Source organism: Semicossyphus pulcher, unplaced genomic scaffold (genome assembly GCF_022749685.1).
Source record: "Semicossyphus pulcher isolate SPU_LCO1_2020_fin unplaced genomic scaffold, fSemPul1.0.p SCAF_3, whole genome shotgun sequence".
NCBI lineage: Eukaryota > Metazoa > Chordata > Actinopteri > Labriformes > Labridae > Semicossyphus > Semicossyphus pulcher.
The window spans coordinates 23,999,309-24,027,095 of NW_027211704.1; the positions used below are offsets into that span (position 1 = coordinate 23,999,309).

A 27,787-nucleotide genomic window follows, 5' to 3' on the forward strand; every position below is an offset into this window, starting at 1 on the left:
TCAGTAATGAGAGAGTGGAGCTGCCTGCCACTGGTAGCCCTGCTGTCCCCCAGCTCCCTCCGGCTCAGAGCTCAGCGCTGGTGCTGGCACTGGCGCTGGAGAGGCAGCGGCTCAGCTCCCACAGATTTATCATAGCTCACAAAGCAGCATGTCTGAAAGCAGAGGCTCTCATTCGCAGAGGAGCAGCCCCCCCACCCCCCGGTGGGCTAACCCCTGGGCACACTGACCCAACACACTCACATATCAGAGAGGCAGACAGAAGCAGTTTGAGGAACACTTGGATGTGTGTCTGGGAGAGAAAAGTGGATTTGGGAAAGCATGAGAGCAAAAAGCAGCACACTAGTGCAAACTAAGAAATGAAGTCTATTCAAATGTGTCGTCTTTGGTGTGATAGGCAATGTGGCAGAAGAGAGAGACAAGAAAGAGTTGAAGCAGAGGGGAGTGAGGCAGGGATAATTGAGAGATGTGAAGAGGTTGTCTGGGGAGCTTTTCTATTTTACTCACAACCTCTAATTTGAAATGAAAAATGAAATGAAAAAAAAAAACTGGTTTGAAAGGTTTGAACTGGTTGAACTATCTGTCTGACATTTTTCAGAAACAACTGTACCTGCTTATAGAGGTATTCACCACTGCATTCATACAATTGTCTTCTATTTAAAGTGCTTAGACAAGATTGAGAGAGAGAAAGAAAACATTCTTAATTAATTGAAATAACAACATAAAGACAACTCGTCCTCCTTGTTTGAACATTTTATGGGCCTCCTTTTAACAGTTAACATAAGAGATGTCACAGTCGGAATATAATAGATCAAAGATATCTAACTTTGAAGGCTGAGCTTGAAAAAGTCTTCTGGGCAAAGAAAATGAGACAGATGAATCACACTTCGCTACTTCTTATTGTTCCAAGCTGTATGTAAGCACGGCTCAGCCGTATGAGCCGTTTTAACCGATAACTACTGAGTGATAAAGGGGAGCGATATATATATAATCATCTACTTCAAGTGTCAGACAGCTTACAAAATGCTCACCTTCGATTCCATGTGACATCCACAGCAAAAAGATGGGAGATATCTAGAAAACAAAACATTCCCAAACGGTTTCGACTAGTGCAAATATCTTACATGAATCTTTTATATGCTGTTATGTTCCTACACTGCAATTCCTAATTAGAACTGCAAAATGACTCCCGCAGAACTCTTTATGTTTGTGACTTGACCCCACAAGAGCAATTGGATGCTAATTTGCTATGTGCTAGTTATCAGCTGCTACCTCTTTCATAGCTCCCATATCATCTCTAACTGTCTCCAGTTTAAGCTCTACATAGACAATCAGTCCGGACTGCAGCACGTCTCACACTCATCCACAAATGCTTTGTTGAAATATATACTTTGAAATGCTTATTCGGTGTTTGAAATCGACCACTTTTTGATCAATCCACACTCTGTCCATCATTGGAAAATAAGAGTCCATTAGTGTCCAGATGTACCCTGGGCGTCCATTATTGTTGGTCTCAAAAACCATCATACAGTATATGCTTTATGTTTGGCTGCTTTTAGCCAAGTGTACATAGTTTTAGATGAGCACATTTTATCCCAGTGTTTGGTGATGGATGGCCTGACAGCAGTCCTTTTCCTTGATATTCTTCCTGTCGTACAGTAAATATGTGTGAGTCATCCATCCTTCCACACGGAGAGTTTCAGGTTTCCTGGTGGCTCAGCGGCTCTCTTGCTATCGTGTGACCTAAAAAAGACACCACACAACAGAGGAGAGAATCAGTGTCACGGAGACATGTAATTACACAAAGTGACTGTGTCCTGCTACACAGTTTCCTTTTGAAGGAGCCAATCAGAGGACGGAGGAGAATATTCCAAACCATTTGCTCTCTATTTCTGGCTCTTTTTTTTATTGGATTGCAAATGTTTGTTTTGCAGCCGAGCTGGCAGACTGATTGCACAGACCAACTGCTAAAGCTGGATTTCACATGTCTCCGAGCTGTAATGGTTTGTTTACAATTGGGCAGTAAGTTGAAGGCGTATAATTGGAGATGTATAGAGCTTGTTTTCTATCAACAAACCTCATCCAACATTTATAAAGAGCAGAAATGCTTGTTTTTTTTTAAAAATTCTTGTTTTAGTCCTGAAAATGATGTAAATGTTTTACCCTAAAGACAGACGTCTGAAATGAGACGTGTAAATGTGTCTCTTATGGTGCAGCGTCTTTGCTGTTCCTTGTTAAACAGCGTTCCAGTGCCTCGGTCAGGCAATCTATGCATCTTTCTACCGCACACCTACGCTGTGTGGGAGTGGAAAAACAGATGGACAGATACAGATCATCATGGTGAATGAGACTCTGAGGTGGTGAAAGGAGGTCATGGGTAGAAAAGAGAGACGCAGGATAAAGAAGAGAGAAACGGAGGGAGCGAGAGTACAGGGCCGTGCGAGCGGTTGCCAGGGAATCGATGTCTCATTGCAACTATCTTCAGTGACATCTGCCATCGAGTCTCCAAGTAACTGCTCCCTGGTCCCAAAGCACCTTGCAAATGCACAATTAATGTCCAGTGATGCAGTCAGCCATCGGATCCCCATTCCTCTCTCAGCTGATCGGCTAGTCAGAGAGGGAGAGACAAAGGAGGGAGACAGGGAGAGAAGAAGAAGAGGAGATGGCACATGTAACAGAATGAGGATAATTGCACCTATAGGTCCCAGGGTTGGTGTTAGACCCAGGGTCATTAATTCCACTGCCTGTGACGGAGCCCAGCAGGGCCTCTGTTCCTCAGCCTATCCCACTCACCAATTTAATTATGACTCTTAATTGTAGCGCCTCTGTGGAAGGCCCCGGCCATAATGCATTCTAATGAATGCGACAGATGTTGTGCTGTTATGCCATCTCTGGAGCAATTACTCTTATGGCGCCTGCGCCGCTTCCCTCACTCTTTTTTTTTCATGTTTCACCTGTAAATAAACTGCACCTGCTACGTCCCACTGCACAAACTGTGGAACGTACATATGCACACCCCTGTTGTCAGTCCTGCAAATTAACTTTCACACTTCAGCAGCTTACAAAGGGCCATGAAGGACCCTCATTTAAATCAATTTATCTCATCTGAATGGCGTCAGTTTACTAGGCGTTAAACGCTGCTCGTGTGGGGTACATAGGGGTCTCTTGTTTTCTCCATCAGTTCTTTTGTCACCCTCGACTGAGCAGGTACAGCAGATTAACAAATAAGACTCACTGCGGGGGCTTGTTTGTTACTTTGTTTTGCTACCCTCTGCATATCCTTGGATATTTTTTGTATTGATATTTGAAATTAGTGCTAGATAATATTTAATTTGCTCGGTAAGCACCTTTGAGTTCTTTCCTTTCACTGTCAAATAGATTATGAAAAATAGCAATAAGAGTCATTTAGTTGAAAGTTTGTTTACCAGACACAAATTGAGACAAGATGTTTCACAGAGGGAAAAAAAATCAATCCAATTGAAGACCCTGGTCGATTCTGGCTACATCAAATGTTAGAGAAGCTGGGAGATGCTCAATAATAGCTTTATTTATTCTTTCTGGACACCGTGTGTTTCTCAGGGGACTCTTTGATGTGAACACTGATAAGGTTACTGCTTTGTTGTTGCTACAAATTAAAAGTTATCAAAGACGCTACAATAATTGGAATTGGCTGGATAAACATGTAGGTGACTCCATGTGAGCACAGAAAACAGCAGAGGCAACAAATGAAAGGAAAGCACGGGCATTCATCTCACCTTGGTGGTTTTGACTTTGTTGCCAGTGCTGCAGGACCAGCCGGTCAGGTCGGGAAGGACCTTACACTCCTCTCCGTCCATGCACGGATGCATCTGGCACCACCACTTCTGGGCTACGATGGAGGCTGGGGCGGCAGATGGAGGTTTGGAAGGAGAGAAAGATAGCGGGTTATTAAATGGATAGTAAATTTTGATGAAGAGCACTGAATTAATGGCAAAAGATGACAAACACATACACCCCACCATTACCTACACAATAACGCAATAACTGTCATAGTGTACAGCTATAATCTTCTTTAAATCCACTGCTGAAATCAACCTTTTTCAGAATATCCAACAAAATGATAGCACCCACAGCCCACTTTCCCAGTGTAAATGTCACAAGCGCTGTCCATGGTGCTGATGCTACTGCTGCTACTACAATATAATCCATACTGTTAACACTGTGGCGCTGTTCAGCGCACCAGTATCTCTGCGGAGTTGTGTTTTTTCATCTGTAATATGATTACTGTGATTTTCACAGGAGCTAAAATGTATGGCAGGTACCTTTTTTTATTTTAATCAGATTAATGTAATCCCTCAACATGGGATGTTAAAGCCTGTACAGAGCGGGTAAGTCTGGCATCCGCTAGAGGAAAAATGAAATGAGACAGAATGGGGGAAATATGACAAAAAATTTCACACTTAAGCAGCAATGACTAATATAAGTCTTTAAATGTTACTACAGACAACCAATGGGATGTGACTGTCATGAAATTCTGATTTTCTAACATAAAAGAGGTTTCTGTATAATGAAATGCATTGTCACTAATCTAAGAAGTCAAATTGTGTGTATTTTTGTGTTTGTGCGGATGTGTCACTTCCTGTAATTTAAATGAAATGACTGACTAACTTCCCTATTGTTTCTGGAATAATCACTAAAGCACAAGGCACATCTAGACAATGAGCCAATGAGTATTTTTCCTGTTACATAATAAGGAGAGCAAGAACAGGATTATGATGAAGCACTGCTATCAATTGAAACAGATATGCACTCATGTATTTGAGACACGAATGTTTATGATCCATTGTATGATTTTTACAAGCATTAAAGCCCTCTCTGAAAAGCATACCTGCTACATTGTATGCATTGTTGTGAAACGCAAAATATAAAAAGATGAATGAAATTGAATTTGTTTCGTATTTCTGTAGTGAGGATTTCCTGTGTACCTGTGTGCAAGAAAATGGATAAAACACAGCCTCGGAACATGGCCTTCTCTCCAGTTAATCCACTGTTAAAACCCAAAGATTCCTCATGTTGTAGCAGCTGACACTCAAATCTTCCAGATCAACTGACCCTCTGTCTAGACAGCAGACAGCCCGACAGCTGAGAATAACTCAATTCCCTCTCTCCTAACTCATCATCCATCCACCCTTTCTGTCTCAAGTGTGGACGCAGTGAGGGATAAAAGAACCCACCCATTTCTCCAACTTCATTAAACTGGTGGATTGATGGTGATTTAAAAGAAATGTTTTATCTCGAGTGACTATTGTTTCCAACAAAGGGAGAAGATGAGGTGGTATTGGCAGGAAAAGGGGCTTTCAACTGCATAATGCGAAAGAACACGGACAAATCCTCTCAAGCATCATGTAAGAAGAAAGAGAGAAGAGGGAGGAGAGGGAGGAAGATATGGCTAAATAATAGGTGTTCGCCGAGAAAACATCTTTGTAGTGTGGAAATAAGCAGTGTGGGGAGCTGAGAGAGGCAGAGAGAGATGGGTAGGGAGGAAAAAAGCTCTTTGAGGATGACTGCCACCAGGTCCAACAGAGAAAGGAGAAGATTAAACAACGAGAACAGAGAGGAGGTGAGTAACGAACTGGAGTAGAGTGGAAAATAGGCAGTACAAATCCAACGACGGGGACAGGAAGACATGTAGAGCGAAGAGGAAAACCAACATGAAGTTGCCAAGTCACCAGAAAAATACAGCAATCACTGGGCGTAATGCTGAGCGCACTGTTATGATGCATGAGCTCAGTGGCAGCAAGCGGTTCTAAAAACCAATGGCTGTGTAATGCTCGTTAATGTGGCCATTATGGTGTCGACGACAGTGCTTTGCACTGCAAGAGTGTTATTTAGAGCTAATGGGCATGGCCTGTGAGTGCTATTATGGAGTTTGTGTTTGCTGCAGCTTATCTCATACTGCATTGGGAGGGCGGGTCAGGTGTGACACATAAGCACCTGCCTGTCAACTCAGACATTAACAGGAGGCAGTGCAGGACCCGTGATGTCATGGATGGTTCAGATGTTCGACAGCACTCACAGACAGGTCTCCGAAGGTCAATGATAAAGAGATTACAGAGGTACTTAGTGTGTCTGTGGTAGTTCATTCTGAGATCATCACCTCTGGGACTATATTTTTCCTATGCCACTTAAAGTAACTGCAGAGGCCGGGATGGGGCCTTGTTGGATTCACTCTATGGCTGTGATGCCTTCAAGATCATCTATTGTTTTGATTGATTGGTTCTGAAATTATAAAGTTTGGGGTTCACATTTCAGTTACTACTTTAAAGGAATAGTTCAACATTACTCTTGTTTGCTTCCCTGCTAAGAGTGAGAGGAGATAACAGATACTTCTCTGTGAATGAAGCTACCACCAGCTTGCTAGCTTAATTGGCTAGCTTGGCTAAGCACAAAAATGGACACCTAGGGAAATATCTAACATGGCTTTGTATAATTTTGGAACCCATGTGCTGTCATCTGACAACAATAAATCCACTGAGGATGAAGGATTTCACGCGGCTTCTGGTGTAGCCAGCGGATATCTAGATATGCGATAGAGAATATCTGGGCCAAGACTTTCTGTGCTTGTCATTGTTTACATCCCGGCTTCCACAAAGGAAGTTGGAGTTGAGAGATGAGGTCTACAGCTAGACTGTAATGTGCCTTAATATGCAGATATCTAGTGATAGAGTTAAATAAAAAGCTAACTTGTCCTCAAGGGAAAGCCTGTGGGTTCAAAGATTGAACTACAGCCACGATGCTCGGCCTGTTTTGCTCTCCGTACAGTTTTCCTGCTTACAACCAAAGCCCAATTCAGACACCATAAATCTTGTCCCACAACTATATAGATTTTGGTTTATCCACCTAGCAGCAGCTCCAAAGCGCAACAATTAACATGTTATGCCTTGTGATTTCATGCACCGCACAAAACTTTAGGCTTCAGGGGTCCGTTTCACAAAGCAGGTTTATTGAAAACTCTGAGTCTGTTAACCCTGAAATGAGGGAAACTCTGAGTTTTCCGTTTCACAAAGGGAGGTAACTTAAGCTCTCGGTCAGTTACCGTAGTAACAGACTCTATGAACCTAACCTGGTCGCGAGCAGGTTTTCTTCAGGAAACTCAGAGTTTCGCTCTGTCTCCTCCCTCTAGAATATAAAACCGATTCGGTTTTATATTCTCTTATATTCTGTTATATTCTATCAATTCGACTTCCTCATTCATTCAGCCCGTCTCACGCGTGTGTTTAAGCGGTTACTGAATTAAAAGAAGAAACGTTGCGTCTCTGTGCTGCTCTGATCCCTTTTCAAAAGTCTTTTCTAATTATGATAAAAAAATCAAAAGACAAATCTGTGTCAAAGTCATCATTTTTAGATTTTCCAACACCACTGCCGAGAGCACTCAAATAAGACACCTTAAGTTATTGGATTTTTTTTATTTATTTAAACTAACACATTCAGTTTAATCAACATAAATTATAATGTATGCGAAGTCAGCATCATGTTAGGGATAAAGCTAATGCACATTTAAACAGCCACTGAATGATATTTCATTAGTTTAATATTTAAAATATGATTGAAGTGCTTCCATGTATGTTTTTTTCTCCCGCTGCATTGCTCCTAAATTAATATAAATTTTAGCTTCCGGTCGTGTTTAAGTATTAAATAAATAGATCAGTTTAAACTAGCGCATTAACTCGAGCAGCAGTTTCTTCCCACGCCGCTTCTCTCTCTTTTGCAGCTGCAGCCGTGTTACTTTGTTTTTCTAAAAACATGCTCGTATTCGCTGAACGTCCGCGTGAGGATTTCGAGCTCCACTGGTGTGACGTAGGAGGACCTCTTTTTGTGTACCGTTGCCATGGTGAATCGTGGTGTCGGGGCTCCATTAATGCTGGCTTTTTAAAGTCAGCGTGCACGCACAACTCCGGGTGAACCTACTCAGAGTTGATTGAACTAACTCTGATCAGCTGTTCTGAAACCGAAAACTCAGAGTTTCCTATCTCAGAGTAGATCGACTCAGAGTTCAGGGTTAGACTCAGAGTTTGTTGAACCTGCTTTGTGAAACGGACCCCAGGTCTGGCACATAACTCCCTGTAAAACCAAAATTTGTAACTTTTATATTTAGTTTTATGTAGGAATTGAACAAACTAGATAACACGTTCATTTTTTAGCTTTAAATGTGATTTAGTGGATGCTAATTGTGTCCTTGCTGCAGCTTGTGCAGTTATGAGATTTGTAAGAAAGAAAGCTTAATTACACAAATTGGTCACTTTGGCCAACTCCTGAGGAGTATAAAAGCCTTGACAAGCAGTGAAAGCTAATACATGCCTGCTTTACTTCTCTGCACTAACCTCCTTGTAAAATGTTCACCATAATATTCAATAAATAAGTGGGAGAATGAATCACTCACAGGTTCTTGAAATAGAAGGGGATGCATATAATCCAGGGGACATGCGTATAACACACCTCTGTGCAACAGTAATTGCATCAGTGTCATTAAGAGCCTACATATTCAGAAGGTGAATATGTTAATTATAAGGGTTTAGAGCTCAGGCATACGTTTTATCACAGTGACACTCAGCTCATTACAAAAGGTATCTGCACCCAAAATGGCTCCCTTTTAAGTTCTCTCAAACTTTCAGCGCAGGCACAGCTGAGGGCAAACGTCTAGACGGAGCTTTGCTTTAGGTGCAGGTGATTAGGCAACACAAAGGACTGGGGCGATGTTATTCCCACAGGTTCCTGCTCTCTGGGGTTCTCTAAATAAGGTCTGCGGAGGCTTCACGCTACGAGGCAGCCTACAGCCCCGTCTCTCCTCCTACTGATCACAACACGTCAATCTAACACGAGCACGATGAATGTCACTCAGCGTTATGCTGGTTTGTGTTACAGCTTTTTATTTCGGTTTTGCGAGCGAGCGTGTCAGCTCACATGAGCCGACACAGCTGCTGTTTGTTTCCTCCTGCAACGCTGCGAGGATTGTCATTGTAATGTTTGTGACATCAAGTGGACAAAGCTGAAACTGCAGGTTCCACATGTTTACTCTGTGTTTTTACACGAGCACATAACTTGTTTATTGTTCAGACTCCTGCAGCTAAATACATGAATATTGTTGTAGGTTTGTGTGTGTAACTCCTCTGTATTTAACACTTTGAGAAGGCATGCAGGGCTTGAACTCCGCAGGTATTTGAGTGCTAATTGGCAAACAAACACCCCCAAGCTTTTGCATAATCTTGATGTTTCTATAGGCGGAAGAAAATGATCTTATTTTCACCACAAAACTCACACAATAATTACCTTCACACACGAGTGCACACCCTGTTGTGATATCTCACACTATAGGAATGATAATATTTCATCTTTATTGCAAACTAAGGCTGAAAATGTGACATCGGATCAATACATCCCAATCCCTGCACAGTCAAATGGTCTCCCTTCACCAAGTCATTCAAGCCATGTAAAATAATAATAGATTAGCCTTTGATAGACAAAAGCCTAATTCAATCTTCCATTGTATCATTCAGACGCAGCCTGTTTGATGTAAGACAGAGCATGCTAATACAATATGGGCACTCAGGCGTACGTCTGCAAGAGTATTGCCCATTAATACTTTACAAAGGCACTCACTCAACGGAGCAACACAAAGTGCAAGAGGGATGTTACTTTTACTTTGAATTTGTGTGTACGTGCATATACATGTGGGTGCGTGTTGTGCACATATAGATGCCTTTGTGTGCTTTGCGTGTGCATGTATGCATTCCCCACTGAGCAGTAAGTGTCAGGCGTAAAAGCACAATCAAAAGCAGTCCTGTGGCCTTGCTCCCAAGTCATTAATATTTAAAGGCAATATGATGTACCTTCACACACGCACACATACACATACACACACAATAGCAAACGCGCAAACAAGAAGTTGGGGATGCACCCAGAGGTATGGATACCCTCAGGCATTGTAACTGTTCCACTCAGTGATCCTGGAGTGCAGAGGCAGCTGGAGAGGGGCATCCATCTCTTTCTACAATGATTTACTAACACACTGTATCTCTGTTGGCACGGCGCGCACAGCCATGCCAGCACACCCAGGTATGCATGACGAGGAAAACACAAGCGGAAAAACTGTCAGAAAAAAGATTACACACGGTGAAAGGTTACACCGACACACGCACGAGGAATGACAGAGATGACAATAGCATGACGTTAAGGAGCAGAGGACACTAAAAACAGCAGGTAGATGTGCGGTGAAACGCTTCAGTAGATTTCTTTGCCTGGTAATGAAACACAATTTGTCTTGCAACAGAGTTCAGCAAATCAGACACCAAACTAAATCCATCAGTTTGATCTGGTTTCTACGCTCTCTATCTTTCTCCACCAACAAACAAACGTGTGTGTGGGAGGATTTAAAGTCCTTTTTACCTGCTTGTTTTTTACTCAGTAAACTCCAGAGTCGGCAGGTGAAGTACTTTACGGTACTTTGATACATTTTGGAGGTATTTAAAGTTTACAGACTAATTTTAATCATCAACATCTTAGAGGAAAATCTTGTACCCTTACATTATATTAATCTGGTTGCATTTACAGTTACTTTGCAGATTAACATTGTTTGAAAACAGCTACAACTGTGGGGCTGTAGTAGTAGAGTGGGTCGTCTCCCAATCAGTTCGATCCCTGACTGCTACAGTCTACATGTCGAAGTGTCCATGGACAAGACACTGAACCCCAAATATGAATGTAGTTAGATCCTGATTGGAGATTGGCACTTTGCATAGCAGCCTCTGCCATCAGTGTGTGAATGTGTGTGTGATGGGGTGAATGTGACATGTGGTGTAAAAGTGCTTTGAGTGGTCAGGAGACTAGAAAAGCGCTATATAAGTGCAATCCATAAATAACCCTGCAGTATATGAAGTTGTTCCTGTATCGTCTATAACATTTAAATGGTGCTTAAATTACAGCTCCAGTCCTGTTTTAAGACATATAAAATGCTCTGCTTGAAATAATTAATTGTGTCTGATATGTTTTTTTCTGCAAAATACGTTTAATTACTTTGTAAAAATCCTCCTTCTGCATAGTCCCCGCCCACTATGTACTCCGTTTCACCTTTCGTAAAATTACAGCCGAAAACAAAACACGTCTCTGCCATCGTGAAACTTAGCTAGCTTGAAATGTAATAATTAGTAGTAGCTCGTGCATCGCCGAAGTGGTTGCCATAGGTTACACATAATGATATGCAAAGCATCACCCCATCCATTAATGGGATTGGCTCCTTAGGTTTGTGACGTCTCAAACCTGCCAATGTGAAAACGTGTTGTTCAGCCTGTCCTTGGTACACTGCAGTTTAAAAGCAGACAGGCCCAGCCATGGAGATGACTGCTCATGTTGTCCCTGATATGTCTTGTAGCACATGAACACCACATGGAGATGTTTACAAGGTTAAACACTGGATTTTCACTGCAGGGGGGCTTTAAAAGTTACTGCATCAATAGTTTGACACTTAAACCTTTAGATATGAAACTACATTTTGATGCTTACATTTTTATCCATTTATCATTTTGAAAAAAGTTTTGTAGAACAATTTCTTTCACATAAGAAAATATCACAGTACACCACTAGTTAAGATAAGATAAGATGTACTTCACTGAAATCCCATTGGAGGAATTTCACTTGTTACAACAGCTCAAAAGATAAAAATAAAAGAACAGGACAAAATACTGACAATAATAACATAGAATAATTATGATAATAATAATAGATATAAACATGTACACCTTTCACTTATTGATAGATCAGTTTTGCTCAGAAAAATTGCACACAGTTGTTAAAACACACACGTGTGTAGCATATTGATACAATAAGGATTCTAATAGAAAGTAAAGCTATAAAGGGTTTGTTTCATTATTAATGACAAAAACAAGGATAATATTATTTTGATAAACGAAGTCCAGTTGAAAAGTTAGTCTCACAGTAATGGGTCCCACCATGGAGCAGCCAGTAATGGTCCTGCTGCCATTTACTCCTCTTTCAGTCAGCATCAATAATGTAACTCCATTTGTTCTATGGCTTCTCTACAAAGGCTGGCTACTGAGCCAACCGTGTCTCTTTCCATCACTGCTCCAGCCTAAAAGGTGAGAGTAGCATGTGAGTGTGTGTGTGTGCGTGTGTGTGTGTGTGGGATGAGGTGAGATATTTTGTGACTGTGAATCGGAGGTCAAGCATGACTCATGAGGTAAGCGCTGCTGAGCGCTGGATTCGGAAGTGAGAGGTGTGAGAGGTGTGAGAGTCGGAGGAGAGATCTGCAAAGGAAATGAGAAAAACCTCATGACTGGCGTGATGGAGGAACTCAGCTGTTTCTGTGTGTATGCGTGTGTGTGTGTGTGGGGCGGGGGTTTATCATTGTCTGACTTTCAGTTTTAACTGTGAGACTATTATCTCTTCATCAGTGTAATTCCTCAATATTAACAAACTTACCGAGTGTTGAAATGAGCAAACAAAAGAAAAGCATCTTTGAGAATTAACCTATTCTAAAAGGTTAGCAAAGTTTCACATGATCCCTTATTTATCCCGACTTCCATTACAAAGCCAATCATTTTTGCTACGGTTGCCTGATTTTATCATTATCAAGCGATCGTTCCCTTCGAGGAACTCATCAAAGAGGTTAAACAACAAATCTACTTTTTTATTGGGTGGAAATAGTGCTGAAATGAACCAGCAGGTGTGTTTGTGATGGAAACATTAGAATGGGAAAAGCACCGTCTACTGGCCGCAGTCAGGAACAGCAGCTGGACGGAGGTGGGTGGATGGTTGTGACTGCTGAATATGGACGCTGCTCACAGTTAGAGTACATGCCCGAAGCAGATGACTCACTCAAAGCTCTGAGTAGTAAATAAAAGCGTGCCGATTAGAGTAAATGATTAGAATAAATTAAAGCTAATTAAATCAAATGTTGTGTTCAGGGTCCTTACTACCCTGGGCAGACTAGCAGACTTCTCCTTAGTTTGTGAAAGTAGCTTGTAAATATGATTTTGAATGTGTCAGATAGCAGATAAAGAAAACAAAACCCTACTTCTGTATTGGGTCTCAGATAGCCCTGCTGGAAAACAGACACACAGCACGATACATTTACTTTCCTCTATATCTGTGATTGGTGCTGGTGGTCTTTTTTATTCAGCTCTTCAACTCCCAAACCTTCACCAGGTCTATATGGGTTTTAGTAGTTGGAGTTTTAATACAGTTTGCAGTGGTGTAAAGAGTACTAAAATATTCTACTCATGTAGAAGTACTGTAACTTGACTAAAATTGTTCTTGTTGAAGTACTTGTGTATAAAAGTAGCTCACTTAAAAAGTTCTCAAAGTAAAAGTTACTTTCCCACCCTGCTGATTTTTATAATAAACTCATGTTGCCAAGGTTACCTTACACATGCATCCTGTGCAAATGACATAAAATGAAATCTTCAAACCTGGGCCCTATGTTTACATGTTTAGGTGTCAAAATGACGAGAGATGGACCTTTTGTTAAAGCGTAAGATCAGTCTTCAGTCTGTCACATGTTTCCTCCGAACTCTCTTCTGTCACATTCAAGGCTCGGTAACATTACACGTCGGGCCCGGGTAGTTGCAGCCCAGCTCTCCTTCTTTGCATCAGACTCAGTGAAAACCGACCGGCCCTGCTGTTTTTACGCAGTGCATGACACTTTAATTCAGCCGCTTTCCCACTGGTCAGAAAAACCCGCTATCAACTGTTTTTTTACTTACTTACTTACTTACTGGGAAAGGCTGCAATCGCCATTTAGACCCGGGTCAAATGACTCTGCAGTAGACACGGGTAATTTTCAGCATTGATGGGAACACAAAACCTGTGTCGACACGTTAATCTCCTACCCCTCTCCGACACAATGCCATGCTCCGACAGTAACTTCTACGACTCCTTGTCATCTTAGCTACAAATTCCGCCCGTCTCCATCCGAGCAGCGCTCGAACATCGTTCCAAATTTGTCTGCACCGAGTAAGATAAACAGACTGAATGAGTAATAGATACAATAAAGACCTAACCACCATAACATCTACACTGTTTTGTGACGCGTTTGTGACGTCAGACGGTGACGCAGCAGAAAAGAGACCGAAAGCAGGATACTCCATTAGTAATGGGAAAACAGATAATCGGCATCTTTAAGCAGGTCTTCCCGGGTCTGAAAAACCTGCAACCTCCAGTTTGACAATAAAAAAAACATTTGTTTTTATTTACCAAGTGATGTAAGTTTAATTTCGACTTGTTAGATTCTATATTCAGTCTGCAACTATAACTGAACAAAACATTTAAGGCAGGGGGGATGATGCGTCTTCTTCTTTGTTCCATCCTTCATCACTATAGTTGAATAGCTGCATTAGTGTGATGATCTGCTGATGCTTATTTGCATGAAAAATAAACGCCTGCAGGACAGTTCAGGCAGCTAACTCGAGCTTCACTGTTATGCTCACTTGACATGTCTCATTTCCACAATCACATGACCAACGCTCACTCCCTGTTGGTCGATCTATTTAAGCAGCAACATTTCCCATCTCTCCTTCTGCACTGTCAATGCCACTACTGCCCTGCACCAGTGCTGCCCTGCTCAGTCTTTCAGCCCCACCAACCCGCAAGCATCCAGCTGCAGGCTCCGACTGGGGGGTTTAAGATATTATCCCATCGCTCCCCAAATTTCTGCATGTAAAACAAACAAAGCGGGGAGTGATGAGGTCGGAGCCTAGAAGCCAAGAACAAGTGCTGAAAGAAAATGCACCTCTCATCTTTGTCTGCACATCTCATAAAAGCCTCCATATCTGCTTGTAATGTATCAGTCGTGTAGCTCCGTGTGAGTAGATTCAGTCTCCGTCACCCCCACCCCCTCTATTAACTGACCTTAACAGTGTGAATAACCTCCGTGCTTCGGAGGAGATTCTCCTGCTCTCCTCACATATGAGAACACTATGTATTTTGCTCTGGTAGGGGGCTAATACAGCGTGATTGGATCGGCTTGGCTGACACTGTGTGTGTGTTTGTGATCTCAGCGGACCGTCAGCGGATGATAGGGGTCAGTGACACGGCTTGTTTCTTGCTGGGCGGGAGCTTGCAGAGCAGACAATCGGCTGGAAAGAAGGTCTATGAAAACGACCCCAAGCTTACATCTGTCTATCATCGCTACACTCCCACACAGCACGCATTACAGGCACAAATACACTTACACATGCATGCTGTGTGTGAGTGTGATGCTCTAGAGTTTGGAGAACATAACGATTTGATGTCATCTTTTCTTCCTGCCTTGCAAATGATTGGCTCTATATCCTTTATTATTCTTCATTTGGATAGCCATTAGCTTCAGCAAGGTGGTTGCTCATCCTCCTGGGTCAATGTCTCGACCTTTAAAAGAGATATTAATACAGAACTTTCTCTATCACCATCTGTTGTATGCTCAAGTGGCTCGGCTGGTTATTAAATGGAAAGCTGTACCAAATAAAATCAGGCCTTTTAAAGTGCAGTTTGACTTTACAGTCTTCAGGCAGAGGCAGCCGACAGCTGTTACATATTCAGTCCTCTCCAATCATACGGCACGAGGGGAATAAGGACGCTAAGAGACACTGGTTCCTGGGCTTCTATTGCCTGCACTAGTGGCTTTCACCCAATCTTGGAACCCATCGGCTATAGGCTGAAGGCATTATAGCCTCTGGGGATGACGGTGAACATGTTGGGCGTGTGCGGTTTAGCCAGCGTTTAGCGATAAACCCAAGACTTCCTTTTCCGTGCGTTGCATTGTTTACGGTCCAGTTAGCAACTTGAGAAGCAACCGTGTGTATATGTCAGCAATAAAACGTCCAAAATTTCAACATCATGATGCAGATTGGTAAAAAGTAAGCTGAAGCTCTGTCAGGTTTGTCCTCAAGAGGAGAAGAAAACTACGTTTAAAATTTTAATGACACAGCGTGAGGGAATTTGTCTCAAGTTGAATTTTAGATCTAGAGCAGATTGTTAGCTGTTAGCATGCAGATGTCTGTTTATAGAGATTGATAAGAAGCTAAATCGTTGTCAGATAGCCGCTGATGGGAGTCTGGATGTCATTACGGCACGTTACGTTCCACCTGCTTTTGCTCTCCACACTGTTTTCCCTGCATATGTAATTGGTCAATATTACTCGGACTACAAGCGTACTACAAATGAAAACCAGAACGCTTCCCGTACCAAAAATGTTACATTTTTATGTAGAATCTGTAAATAGAGATTAGCGTTCACCTTTAATTTCTGCAAGATCTCCTTGGGACCAGAATATCTTTATCAAAATACTCTTTAGATTAACTCTGACGTGTATGATTACATAAGCAAAGGGTACCACAGTGAGCATGTATCATGGTTTCAAGTCTCAAAAGCTGAGACAACATTATTTTGTTTTTTTCATTTAATATTTGCTCATCCTCTCACTAGCATTTGATGTTACAAACCACCTTTCCAATGTTTTGCTCTGTTGTTCAGTATTGGTAGGAGAAGACCAGTGTCTTCCTTTTGTGCCGTTTAAAGATCAGTGTTCACACCTTATCCAGCCTTGCAGCTATATAAAATAAAGTGCAACCTATTAATCTTTCCTGCAATTGACTCATTTATTTATGTTACTAAATGAATGTGGTGATCATTTGTTTTAGGTTAGAGGTTGCATCTAGAAGTTTTAATGATGCAGAAAGATTAAGAAGAGCCTCTTTGACCCCGTCAGAGTCAGCGATCGTTACATAAATATTCTCTGCTGCCAACCACTGACCAAACTTACAAAGTATGAATTTAAATTCTAGTCATGTTTCCAAGTTTTGGCAGAATTGCAGAGGCCCTGCAGCAGAATAGAAAGGAAACTTTTAAATTCTTAAAATCTTTGTTTTAATGTTGCAGCAGTTTGGGTTTTTACATTGTTCTGAATGCAGATTACATACAGCCTTAAGGACATTTTGCAGCAGATGCATACAGAAGATGAAGTGCATGTTCATATAGTGTGGAAATCTAACTTTACTGTTACATAAATTAACGCAAATGAAGGGTTCATGAGGTTTATGCTGCTATAGTTGCAGCCCTTTGTGCGGCTGCAACACAGAATCTTTGCAGATGACACATAACCAGACCTACAGTGGACGGTCAATGAGCTGCTCTTCTACAGTCACTGTCGTGTAGGTGATTTGCTCAAAGGTAAAGGTCTCCTTCAAGATACTGCAGTGTTGTTTGCACAACATTCTTTCAATGTATGGCGACAGTTTTCTCTACATACTTACATATTTGCAGAAAAGGGAGCATGCATGTTGAAAGTTGTGACGACGGCTTTGACTATGGGGTGCTAAATCACCAGGATATCTGATTATACACACTGACACACAAGGTGGTGAGGTTTTTACCTTCCACACAGGACGGTCTGGCGTTGGTGGTGCCAGCGACCTGTCCGGGGAAACAGGAACACTTGACGGTTTGAGAGCGCTCCTCAATCTTGTTCTTATTACAGCAGCGATGGATGGCCACCACCTCGCACGTCCCCTGCTTCACCTGGTACGAGACTGAGACAGAGAGAGGAAGAAAGGGGAGGAGAGAGGGACATTTATTCGCTCGAAATTCTCCAACTTATTGCAGTTTACTACAAACAATTGAGTTTAAATTCAAATTACTTTGTGCTGCAAAAAACAATCAAATCCACACCGCAACAGCTCCTCGGAGGATTAAACAAATCTGCTGAATTATTTACTTTTGTATAAAACTCTTCAATTTATTTCTGCCTCAGACTCTCAGACTGTTTAGCGATACTTTGCTTTTATTCTCAGCACGGTGCCCTCATTAACTTACACACTGTGGCCGTCACAGTGAGAGGGAGCGAATGAAAACATATAAACGCACAAAATATTGAATAAATAATCATGTCTTTGGACTCCTTTAAGACATAATACACCACCTGAGAACAGATCTGCACTCATCAGTGTGAGTATATCAGAGATGTGGACTTAAAACTTGGCGACTAGGACTTGAGTCGACTCGAGTCACTGTTTTGATGACTTGAGACTTGTACTTGAGGCATGATGACTCAGATGACTTGCATGTGTTCATAAGTTTGACTATATAATTCAATGTTGTCAAGTTTCTGTCTAACTATCAAGTATGTATGCAGCGCAAACTAGGAATCATGATTGGACGACTTAAAAAGCTCCCCGGTTTGTGACTGTCATGATTAGATGACTGGCTGTCAGTCAAACTCCTCGCTATGGCAACACGCAACATCAAAGCCCCCACTACCTGATGATTTTTCCCCAAAGAGAAGCCTCATCAGTCGTACTCAATACTCCTCAATACGGTCTCAGACCAAACCATCATCATGGCTGTGTCTGTGCCAAGATTATACAGATACAATTCATTGTCATACTTTTTGAAGAGGTTCTATAAATTGGCCAATAATATCATTATTAGACGAGCTACTAACAGCTTGTCTTTTCTCTTTATAAAGAGCGGGTACTACAGGTTAGAGTGCTGTATCTTGGGTGGAAAAAAAAGTGACTTGACTCGGGACTTGACATGCCTTAACTAAGGACTCGACTTGACTGGACTTGACATAACCTGTGACATGACTTGAGACGTACGTGGGACTTGAGCAAAGATGACTTGGTCACAACACTGGAGTATATAAAGCAACATAGCCCTGTGCCCCCTTATTCACACATCTGCATTGTATGTGTATGTATGCGTCTCCTTCTCTGTGTTTGTGTGTGATTGTTATATTCATATGAGGATAATTGTGTTTCACCTGACACCTCCAACACACAAACAACGTCTAATCTCTGTTGATTATCTTCACACTCCCCCGGGGACCCCGGGCGGGTTAATTATCACATTGTCTTGACAGTAATAGGACAGGAGGGCGCACTTAACTTGAGTATATTTCAACGCAGGCCTGTCTCCGCACTGGCCTTACATGTGCGTGTGACATTACTGAAACAATATGCTTTCAATCAGAATTGTCTTTTTGAATCGAGAGCTTCACATCATACTTGTGTGTTGTTATTCAGACTAAAGATAAATGTGGTGTCATACCAACACAAATAACTTGCAGGGACAGTAATGTGCCACATGTGTTGTTGCACGGTCTGTTTATCTACAATGCAGCTGCACGAGGATGCTGCAAGGATGCTGTGTGAATAGGCTTATGTTAATGCAATGCAGTGTGTACTGCATAATGTGTATGCTAATGTTACATTTCACTCAGCACGTTAAACCCATGAACCTCTTAAGAGGAGGGTTTAGCAGCCACCTAAAGGAAAACCTGCCGAGCACAAATGTTGGTAAAATGTTTAGTATATCTAATCTTTGCTTTATGGCTTCTGAACAGATTCCAGCTGCCTTATCTTTCGCTCCCAAAGCTTGTCGTGCACTCCTGAGAGTCTCTGGCAGCGTTTCCCGAGCACAGCAAACCCTGCTGGCGACATTACTACCTATAAGCCTCTTTACAGCCCTGGAAAAACCTTGGTTATACTGTACCATAAGCCCAGATTTCATTTATGTTTGTGACTTTACCCAGACTCCAAAACTTTTCACGCTCAGCTGAATGAGATTTGGAGGCAGACACAGAGATGCACGCACACACACACACAAACACACACACACACACACACACACACACACACACACACACACACACACACACACACACACACTGCAGAGGGTTCCATTTCTGCAGGCCATGGCCCCTCTCATCCTTTCTGATTTAAAGTTTGTTTGTTCTCTTCTCCAGAGAGCCCCATCAATGATCCCGGGCTCTCTGAGGGCGCCCCTCCACTATCATCCCTCCACTTTCATTTCCCTCACTCCTCTGTCTCGGGCTCTCATGAGGCGGGAGCAGCTGCCGTATTACGCCCGCAGACACGCACACATGCACGCACACAGGCACGTATAACTTATATCTACTGATAAAAAGCTGAAATTCAATAAGAAAAGCACAGAAAACTATGTGATAGGAACAATCTGTGCAGCCGTAATTGTGTCAGAAATTATCACAATGAAAGCGCAGGGTAACAATGTAAATTAATGAAAGTCTAATTCAAACACAATCAAATTGCCTTTGTTTTAATCAGACCCGCGCCCTCGCTCATTATCATTACGCTGTACTGAGAATTAATTCCTTTATTAGCGCAGAGCGGGCAAGACCGGTCAATCAGCTGCCCTCATCTCAGAGAGAGGAAGCTTGTTAGTGAGAAGGAAAGAGAGAGAGAGAGAGAGAGAGGAGGAGAAGTGGTGTCACGGGCAGCAGACAGAACAAAGAGTGGCTCGCCTCCTGTTGGCATAATGAGGTCACAGGTTCACAGGTCTCCTCTCTTTATTGCTTACATCAGACCTGAGCTGCGGCTGCTTGTGTTTTAAATCTGCGAAGCAAAGAGGGTGTGTTTGAGCAGCGGAGGGTAAACTCACATGAACGTTATTTATGTTGCTTTTTTGTGTGTGTGTGTGTGTGTGTGAAACTTTGTAGACTAATTATAACCTGAATGAAGTTTAGGCAGGTATTATGAGGAGAACCTACCTGCTTCTTTCAAAGTGATTTCTACAGGGCCTGTGTTTGGTTTCATTCAGCACAGATGATAATGTGCTGAAGATCAATACACTCAACTTATTTGTGGAAACTACAGCAATAGGTGGATTCTACAATATGTGCATGTTTTTAGAGTATGTAGAATTTATATGTTTGCAAGCTTCCCAGTGGGCACCAAGAGGGATTTCAGTGTTGAATTTTGGTTTGAAAAATGTAGGTCGGAACATCCAAGACGCGAGATTCAAGAAAAGAAAATCATTTTGCAGTGGAGGGTTACATCCAGTCTACGTAACACATAATAAGAAGTAATTTAAACACATTTTAGTTTTCGTATAATCAAAAATATGCCGCTGCATGGGCTGTGTGTCAGAGACATCGTATAGGGAGCCGTTTGAAACATTCCCTACAGAAGAAGAAAAAGGAGAGGAGAACTTCAGCTGTGCAGCTCTGAACATGAAGGCAGAACGACCCTTGGATTGTGCTGTATCATTAAAAACCACAGATGAGGACCATTTACACCAATGAAACAAGCATATTGTGTCCATTACTCCCACCCACGTTAGCTTTGGACCAATAGAAACTGATACGATTGTGACACAGCACGTCAGTCTGTCGTGAATCAGTCAACTCACTCAGGTCACAACAAACCGTTCCTGCGGCTGTCTTGCTGCTGTTCATTTTCTGAAAGCTTTTAAGATCAATTACTTGAAAAATATAATTGCTGTTAAGCTGAGTCCACAAGCAATTAGAATATAAAGACCTTCTGTTTTAAAGCATATAAGTGGTATTAACATGATTCAAATTGAAATTTCCTGAAATTTTCCTGTTTATCACTGTGAAACAGGTCTGATTGTTTACAATACAAATAGTTCCAATGGCATCTAAGAGTGCAAATGGTAGTAAGCATGCTTAATTGGTGTTACGATTATGACGGGGTCCTTGGAAAATGTTCTCCCCTGTAAGGGGTCCCCGGCCCCAAATGTTTGAGAGCCCCTGTTTTAAACAGGGGCCACAGTCATCTTTCAAACATCTTTTAAACGCCTTATTAACTGAAAAATGCTCCCTCTGTTGTAAGTGTGGACCTTTTCCTAAGTAGAAACAAACACCTTTTAAGGAGCAGCATAGCTCGAGTTATATCCCGAGCACCAAACTTACTGTATGCCATCAATCAATAGAGGTCAGAGCAGAGTTTAGCCAAAATCTATACAATGTGGGAGAGATGAACTCAGAACCACCCACTCTCGCCTCCCACTAAGAAAGTTAAAAGAAACTTCTCGTCTTCATAGCTAACAGCAAGACTCTCATAACGTTGTGTTGATTGTTTTAATGTGTAAAACACATGTTTATGTTGTGCTGGGTGCTTCACAGAATACAGATGTGGCTGCAGCACTTCACATTCAGTATGAAGCAGACTTCTTGCCAGGATTGTGTCTGTTTCTCGTGATTTCCTGCTGTGAAATGTTGAAGTTGAGAAGTGAGTTTTGACATGACTGACTTCCAAGAGTTAAAAAGTTAAAGGGGAGCGTGCGTGGGTCTTATGTTCCACAGCTCAATATCCGCTTAATAAAACACATTAAGGAGAAAAATCAAAGGATTATCTGTCCTCAGCTAAGTTTTTACCCTGGTCAAATGTGTTTTTCTGGGTCAATTATGTTGAAATCAGCCAAATACAGTTCATAGCACCCTGATGTTTCACCTCTCGAATCCTTTGCGCTTAAATTTGCAGGTAAGGCTTGAGACGTTAATATCTCTGTAGTGGCTGAATATGAAGCCTTGATCTTGCTTCGTTCTTCTGCAATTTGCAGATAGATCTTACAAATTTCTTACAAAGTCCATAAGACCTTGGGAAGTAAAGAACCCCCAAAGTGACTTTAACATCTTGCCAATAAGTCTGACTAGAAGTAGGACAAAGCCAGGACGAGTCGCAGACATGAGAAGAGGTCTGGAGTGCACACTGAAGCACTGCAGCTTCACTGTGAGCCCTCTTACTTTGGTCTTCCCCCCTCCAGCCCCTCAGTTCAGAGCGCTGCAGCCTCTCTCCCCTCATCTGCTTAACATTCATGTGCTGCGCAGTCAGCCTCCAGCTATAAACACATAATAACAGTGTATCTAATGTCTCAGTGTTGCCTTTAAACCATTCTGTTATGGCCATCTCGGTGTAATAGAGCCCTGCGAACGCTGAGATGAAAAGACTTCTCAAGCATGGCTAAATGCTGCCGTTCCCGCGGCAGGCAAAAGGGGGGAGGTGGGTGGGTGGGAGGTAGGGTGGGGGGTGGCAACAGTAGCTGGGCAGCCAACAAACCGAGCTACCTTGAACTGATGGGTTAGTCAGGCGATTGATGTAGTCTGACAGACACAAGCGAGCAGGAGCATTGTGCAATTTATCAAAAAGCTGTGTCTTTCCCCTGTCAATACCTGACAAGCATGTCCGCCGCTATGAAAGGGCAGGTATCTCGCAAGAAGTCGATGTAGAGGGGACATACTGCGGGATCTGACTGTTGAGATTCAAGAGGGCAAGATTACTTGTGTGGAACAAGATGGGAAGACACGTCAAACATCTTCTCTGCTACAAATCATCACATTTACACGTTTCTGATTCCCCTCCCCCTCTCTTTCTTCTTCGTTTGCCCTGTAAGCTCACCCGTTGCCCTTCCTCACCTTCCTCCTCAGTCCTCACTTGCTCCGTCTCCTCCTCGCCCTGATCCTTACACATCCCATCAATCCTCCTGACATTATCAGCGTTTAACAGGCCCAAAGGCTTTATGCTAATTACCCTAACAGGTCGCTCTTACGGCTGAGCTCCCCATCGCAACAAATCTATCCCCAATAAAACCTGCTCTTTAATACGATGCTTTTTTAAGGGGATGCCTTATAAGCAGCCTTAGATAAGGAAACACCAACTGTTTTTTATGCTTACGTATAAATGGAAACAGAAGCAAACAGCTGTGTCTTCAAAAAGCTTGTATAATTCAAAGTCTGATAGTAGCCTCGACAGTACTATTGTCGTGCAGAAAGAGCACGAGACAGCGAGGGCACACGAGGTCCCGATAGCATTCCACGAATCATGAAGAAATGATCTTTCTGGGAATTTGCAAATCCCTTGAACCTTGGATTAACATTTGGTCACAGAAGCAAAAAAAGTCTATCACCTATGCCTACGAGTGACTGAACCGCTGGTCTCAGATAATCAAATTTCAAGCATTCAGACAAGAACAGAAAAAGGGCATATGAGAAATTCATTGTCTGAGATTTAATTGTCAGAGTGTTACTCAGAGCTGTAAGAGCATGATCAAGAAAGATGCTGTTTGAATGAGAAACAGCGCACACGGTCGGAGTGACTAATTATTTGAGTTGGATTACCTCGGCAGCTCCTGGAATGTGATTTGTTGTGTGACCCGCTCACACAACAAATCTTGTGCGGAGTTTCTCCGTGTGATTGTTGTGAAATACAGTAAAAGAACAAATGAATAGCATTAAAGATGTTAAGGGTGCCGCATGTTTGGCTGAGCGTTCGTGATTTTCTACACAGTCTGGTTCTGTTTGTGAGACGGCCGACTGTGAAAGTGGCAGCAGGTGTAATCAAGACTATTTTTCGTGCTCTGGATGCTTCATTGTGTTAAGAAAAAGGCCTAGAGAGGGGGAAGTTCTTTGGAATGCTAAAAAAAATGATATGCCTGCATTTTGTTAGTGCTAAAATTGTTGTTATGTGGGCGGCCAGGAGTCAGGAGCAACAGGTTATTTTGTCTTTTGAGATGGATTCCAACTCTGCCTGTAAAGATTTATTGACTTTATTTCTATTTGTTCCTAAAAGTGATGAGAAACCTCAGAGATTTGCTTCTTTATGCCAGTCAGTAAGGGCCATAAAATGTAAAATTAACTACGTATGTCATTTTACATATGCATCTGCAGATCAGAACAAAATGCAACAAAATTGCACACAAACTGTTTTTCTGACACTGTCTACAACATCTGCCAGGTGGGACTTAATAAGGGGTAGACTGTAGCTCAGTCTGCAGGGATGTGGCTTGGGAACCGGAGGATGGCTGGACCAAGTATGGCAGAGGTACCAGTGTCTTTCCTGAGCACTGCCGAGGTGCCCTTGAGCAAGGCACAGAATCGCCCCATGGCTCGTGCCGCATGTCCATGTGCAGCCCCCTCCCTCTGACATCTAATCTAATGCATGTTCTCTAAGTCCTGTTTGTGCATTTGAATATTTCAGGCCTATGTTTGTAAAAACAGAGCAAAAAGAATGAATTTCCTCTTGGGGATTTATAAAGTATATCTTCATAACTGTGAGCAGGAAGACGTTTATTTGCTAATACTACATGTTTTATACCAATGAAAGTGCTGCCAGAAAATAAAAAGGCATGCTTTTATCCCCACATTTATTTAAAGTGACAACCGCGAGACATATGACGTCTGTATGGCGAGCTGGCATTTATGAGTTTATTCTTATAATACATTAATTTTCCAGGTGAGTTTCTGCAAAATGACAGATTGCTTTGGGAATAAATGAGACTGGGATTAAAGAAGAAGCATACATCTCGGGGAGCATTTTTTGACCTCTAGAGCCATCATGTGGCAGCAGACGGTACATCAGCAGCTTCAAACAAACGCCTCACTGACCTGCCAACAAAGCAGCAGTGAAACATTTAAGTAGTAAAACACGGGCAACGTAACCAGCAGTCAAAATGCACAGCCAATTATTTTTCAGCCTGTAACCGTGTGTCCGTGTCCGTGTGTGTCATGTTGGTATTCACGGCCAACCAGTCATAAACTTCCAGCAATTAGAGTAAACCCTCTAGTAACAAGCACTGGTCGGTCTGAGAGCGACTCATCTTGTTTCACAGCGAGAGAGAGAGAGGGAAATAAGAAGGGGGCCGGGCTCCCGCGCTGACCTTCACAATACACAGGGCCTGCAATTAGCGGTGTCCCTGCCGTAAGCAGGCTGCCTCCTCTCCGTCAAAAGGAAACTAATACAATCACTTAGTGCACAGGCTGAATGCTGGTAGCATTTCTGAGGCACTTAAAGGTCACCTTGCAAAACAGGAGCAGCGAGAGCAGAGAAAAACCAAGAGATAATTAAGGAAATCGTCATAATTAAGTGCGAGGGAGAGGTGACTCGGGAGGTTGTCGTCAACAAGTCGAGGCGCAAGATGCTGTGACTCAGCACAAGTGACCCTCTACAGCCCCGATGAAATATTAATAAGAGTGTGTTGGTCTTTGGCTGGGGATGCCTGTCTCTGTGACTTATGGAAATGAACAATAGAGTTTTAGCTTGTGGGCCTCAGTTAAGAGAGCCCTAGCTGTGGTTTCTCATGGATTTAAGTAAAGTGGTGCTTTGGTTGAAGGGGTTACTGCAGAGCTATGCATATTAATGTAAGCACTGGTAATTATAAGCCTGAGGATTACAAGTCATGAGCCCTCTTCTACATGAGACATGCACCCTATTTTGCAGCCTAAACCGTTAAGAATCAGGCCGCTTGAGAACAACAGCTCTAGCCCTGAGAGCGCTCTGAAAAGATCAGATCACACCCACACTGATCTATTTGTGTTGACAGCTCCTGACAGCTTAAGTGCCATTTGTATCTGCATGGGCCCGATCAGTCAAACAGGGGTGTGTTTGCATCCAAGCCCAAAACGAGCTCCTGTCTAGATTACATTATGTCAAAGTGAGAGACAGAGCAAAATTGTCCCCGCTCAGCCCCCGTCCTGCAGGAGGGGGATGGCTCAATCAGCGACAGGCTCGGGGAACATGTGTTGGACCCTCGCAGTGACAATGTAATTAACCTCTCGTGGTGTTTGAAGGGGGGGGTTCGGAGCAAGACCTGGTGTACCTGTCGGTCCCCGGTGGTTACGGTTGCCAGCAGACACCGGGTCAACGCAGAGCATCACCAAGGCAACGAGGAAGGCCACCTGCAAAGGCCAAGCTGACCTGCCCCACAGTTTCATCCTGAGAGAGAGGGAGAGGACAAAGAGGGAGAGGAGGAGGGAGAGGGCATGAGGAGAGGTCCAAATAAAGACAGGAGGCAGAGCAGGAAGGCAAACTACAAATATTACTTTTTCAACAGAGCAGAAACAATGTGAGAGGTGAGAGGGCAGAGGTCGAAGGAAAAACTGACAAGTAAGAGAGCAGAGTGGACCTGAGGGAAATATTGTGCAGAAAAAGTTCTCTGTATAGCAAACGCTACTATTATCCTACGAGTGTTCTTTTTGCCTACGTGTTTCACATCAGGATTAACTTAACTTTGAAGTCTTTTAGACAAACATTCACTTTATATTTGATCAGGTTATAAAGAAATATATGGCTCAGCAACCAATAATTATCTTTAACACTAAAAACGTAAAATGACAAAATGAAATTCGTACAATGCATCACTTTCCCAGAGCCAAAGCAGATATCCTTTAAATGTTTGATATGTCCAAACTGTGTCCAAAAACAAAATACTTTTATTTTAGTCAGACATGTTCACATTTGAAATGTTTATTTTTGCAGCAGAACATAGCTTGTGTTTGGCGTCTAGGCTCCGACCTCATCACTCCCTGCAGATTTATTTCTATGCAGAAATTTGAGGAGTGATGACATAATATCCTAAACCCCCCTAGCCGGAGCCTGCAGGTGGATGCCGGGGTGGCGGTGGGGCTGAAAGTAAGAGCGCAGTACTGATTCGGGGCAGTGGTGGGAGAGACCGGAAGCTTAGACCGCCAAATTAGGAGGAAGTGTTTGTCAGGTGATTGTGGAGAGTGACGCATGTCAAGTGTGGAATCAGTGCAGACATCGCCCCTTATGTGATCAAGAAGAGAAGTTAGCATGTTTGCTAAAAAAAACAAAAACATTCAATTTATTATGAAAATTGCTTATTAGTTTTCACTCATCCTCATCACTTTAGCTCTATTGCACTTGATGTTGATATTAAGTGACCAGGTGATTAAATTATTTAATGCATTTTTGCTGGATATTTAGTTTTCTTCTCTGTTTTATGTCCACACAAATCTCTTTGGTTAACAAACTTCTGATTCAATAAAACAAGTATTTTAAAATGTCAGCTTGACCTCTGAAAACTGAACATTTAATAATTTCTCAGCATTTTACACACAGAACAATAAGTCATCCTAACAGACTCGTGGACAATGAAAGCATCATCTCTTCGAGCTCTCTGTCGGTGCTCGTCCGCTCAGGATGTTGTCTCACCTGTTGGTCGTCTCTGTCTTCTCTGATCTCTCTTC

The 27,787-nt window shown here is 42.4% G+C and overlaps 1 protein-coding gene across 1 annotated transcript; it reads right to left on the reverse strand.

Moving 5' to 3' along the window:
* Positions 1-1,697: 1,697 nt before the first annotated feature.
* On the reverse strand, positions 1,698-26,512 carry tafa4b (TAFA chemokine like family member 4b). The gene is made up of 4 exons (XM_069678445.1): positions 26,398-26,512; positions 17,397-17,552; positions 3,753-3,877; positions 1,698-1,740 (listed from the first exon to the last, which is right to left on the reverse strand). Exons 1-4 carry the CDS (start codon positions 26,510-26,512, stop codon positions 1,729-1,731), a joined length of 408 nt encoding a protein of 135 aa, XP_069534546.1. The 3' UTR covers positions 1,698-1,728.
* Between the last annotated feature and the right edge of the window lie 1,275 nt (positions 26,513-27,787).

What these genes read in the sequence shown, in the direction of transcription:
- tafa4b (XM_069678445.1), bottom strand. Translation starts at nt 26,512, where the DNA reads ATGAAACTGTGGGGCAGGTCAGCTTGGCCTTTGCAGGTGGCCTTCCTC. An exon ending in TAACCACCGGGGACCGACAG is followed by an intron (nt 17,553 to 26,397) that starts GTACACCAGGTC and finishes TCTCTGTCTCAG; the next exon opens with TCTCGTACCAGGTGAAGCAG. An exon ending in CAGACCGTCCTGTGTGGAAG is followed by an intron (nt 3,878 to 17,396) that starts GTAAAAACCTCA and finishes CTGCCGCCCCAG; the next exon opens with CCTCCATCGTAGCCCAGAAG.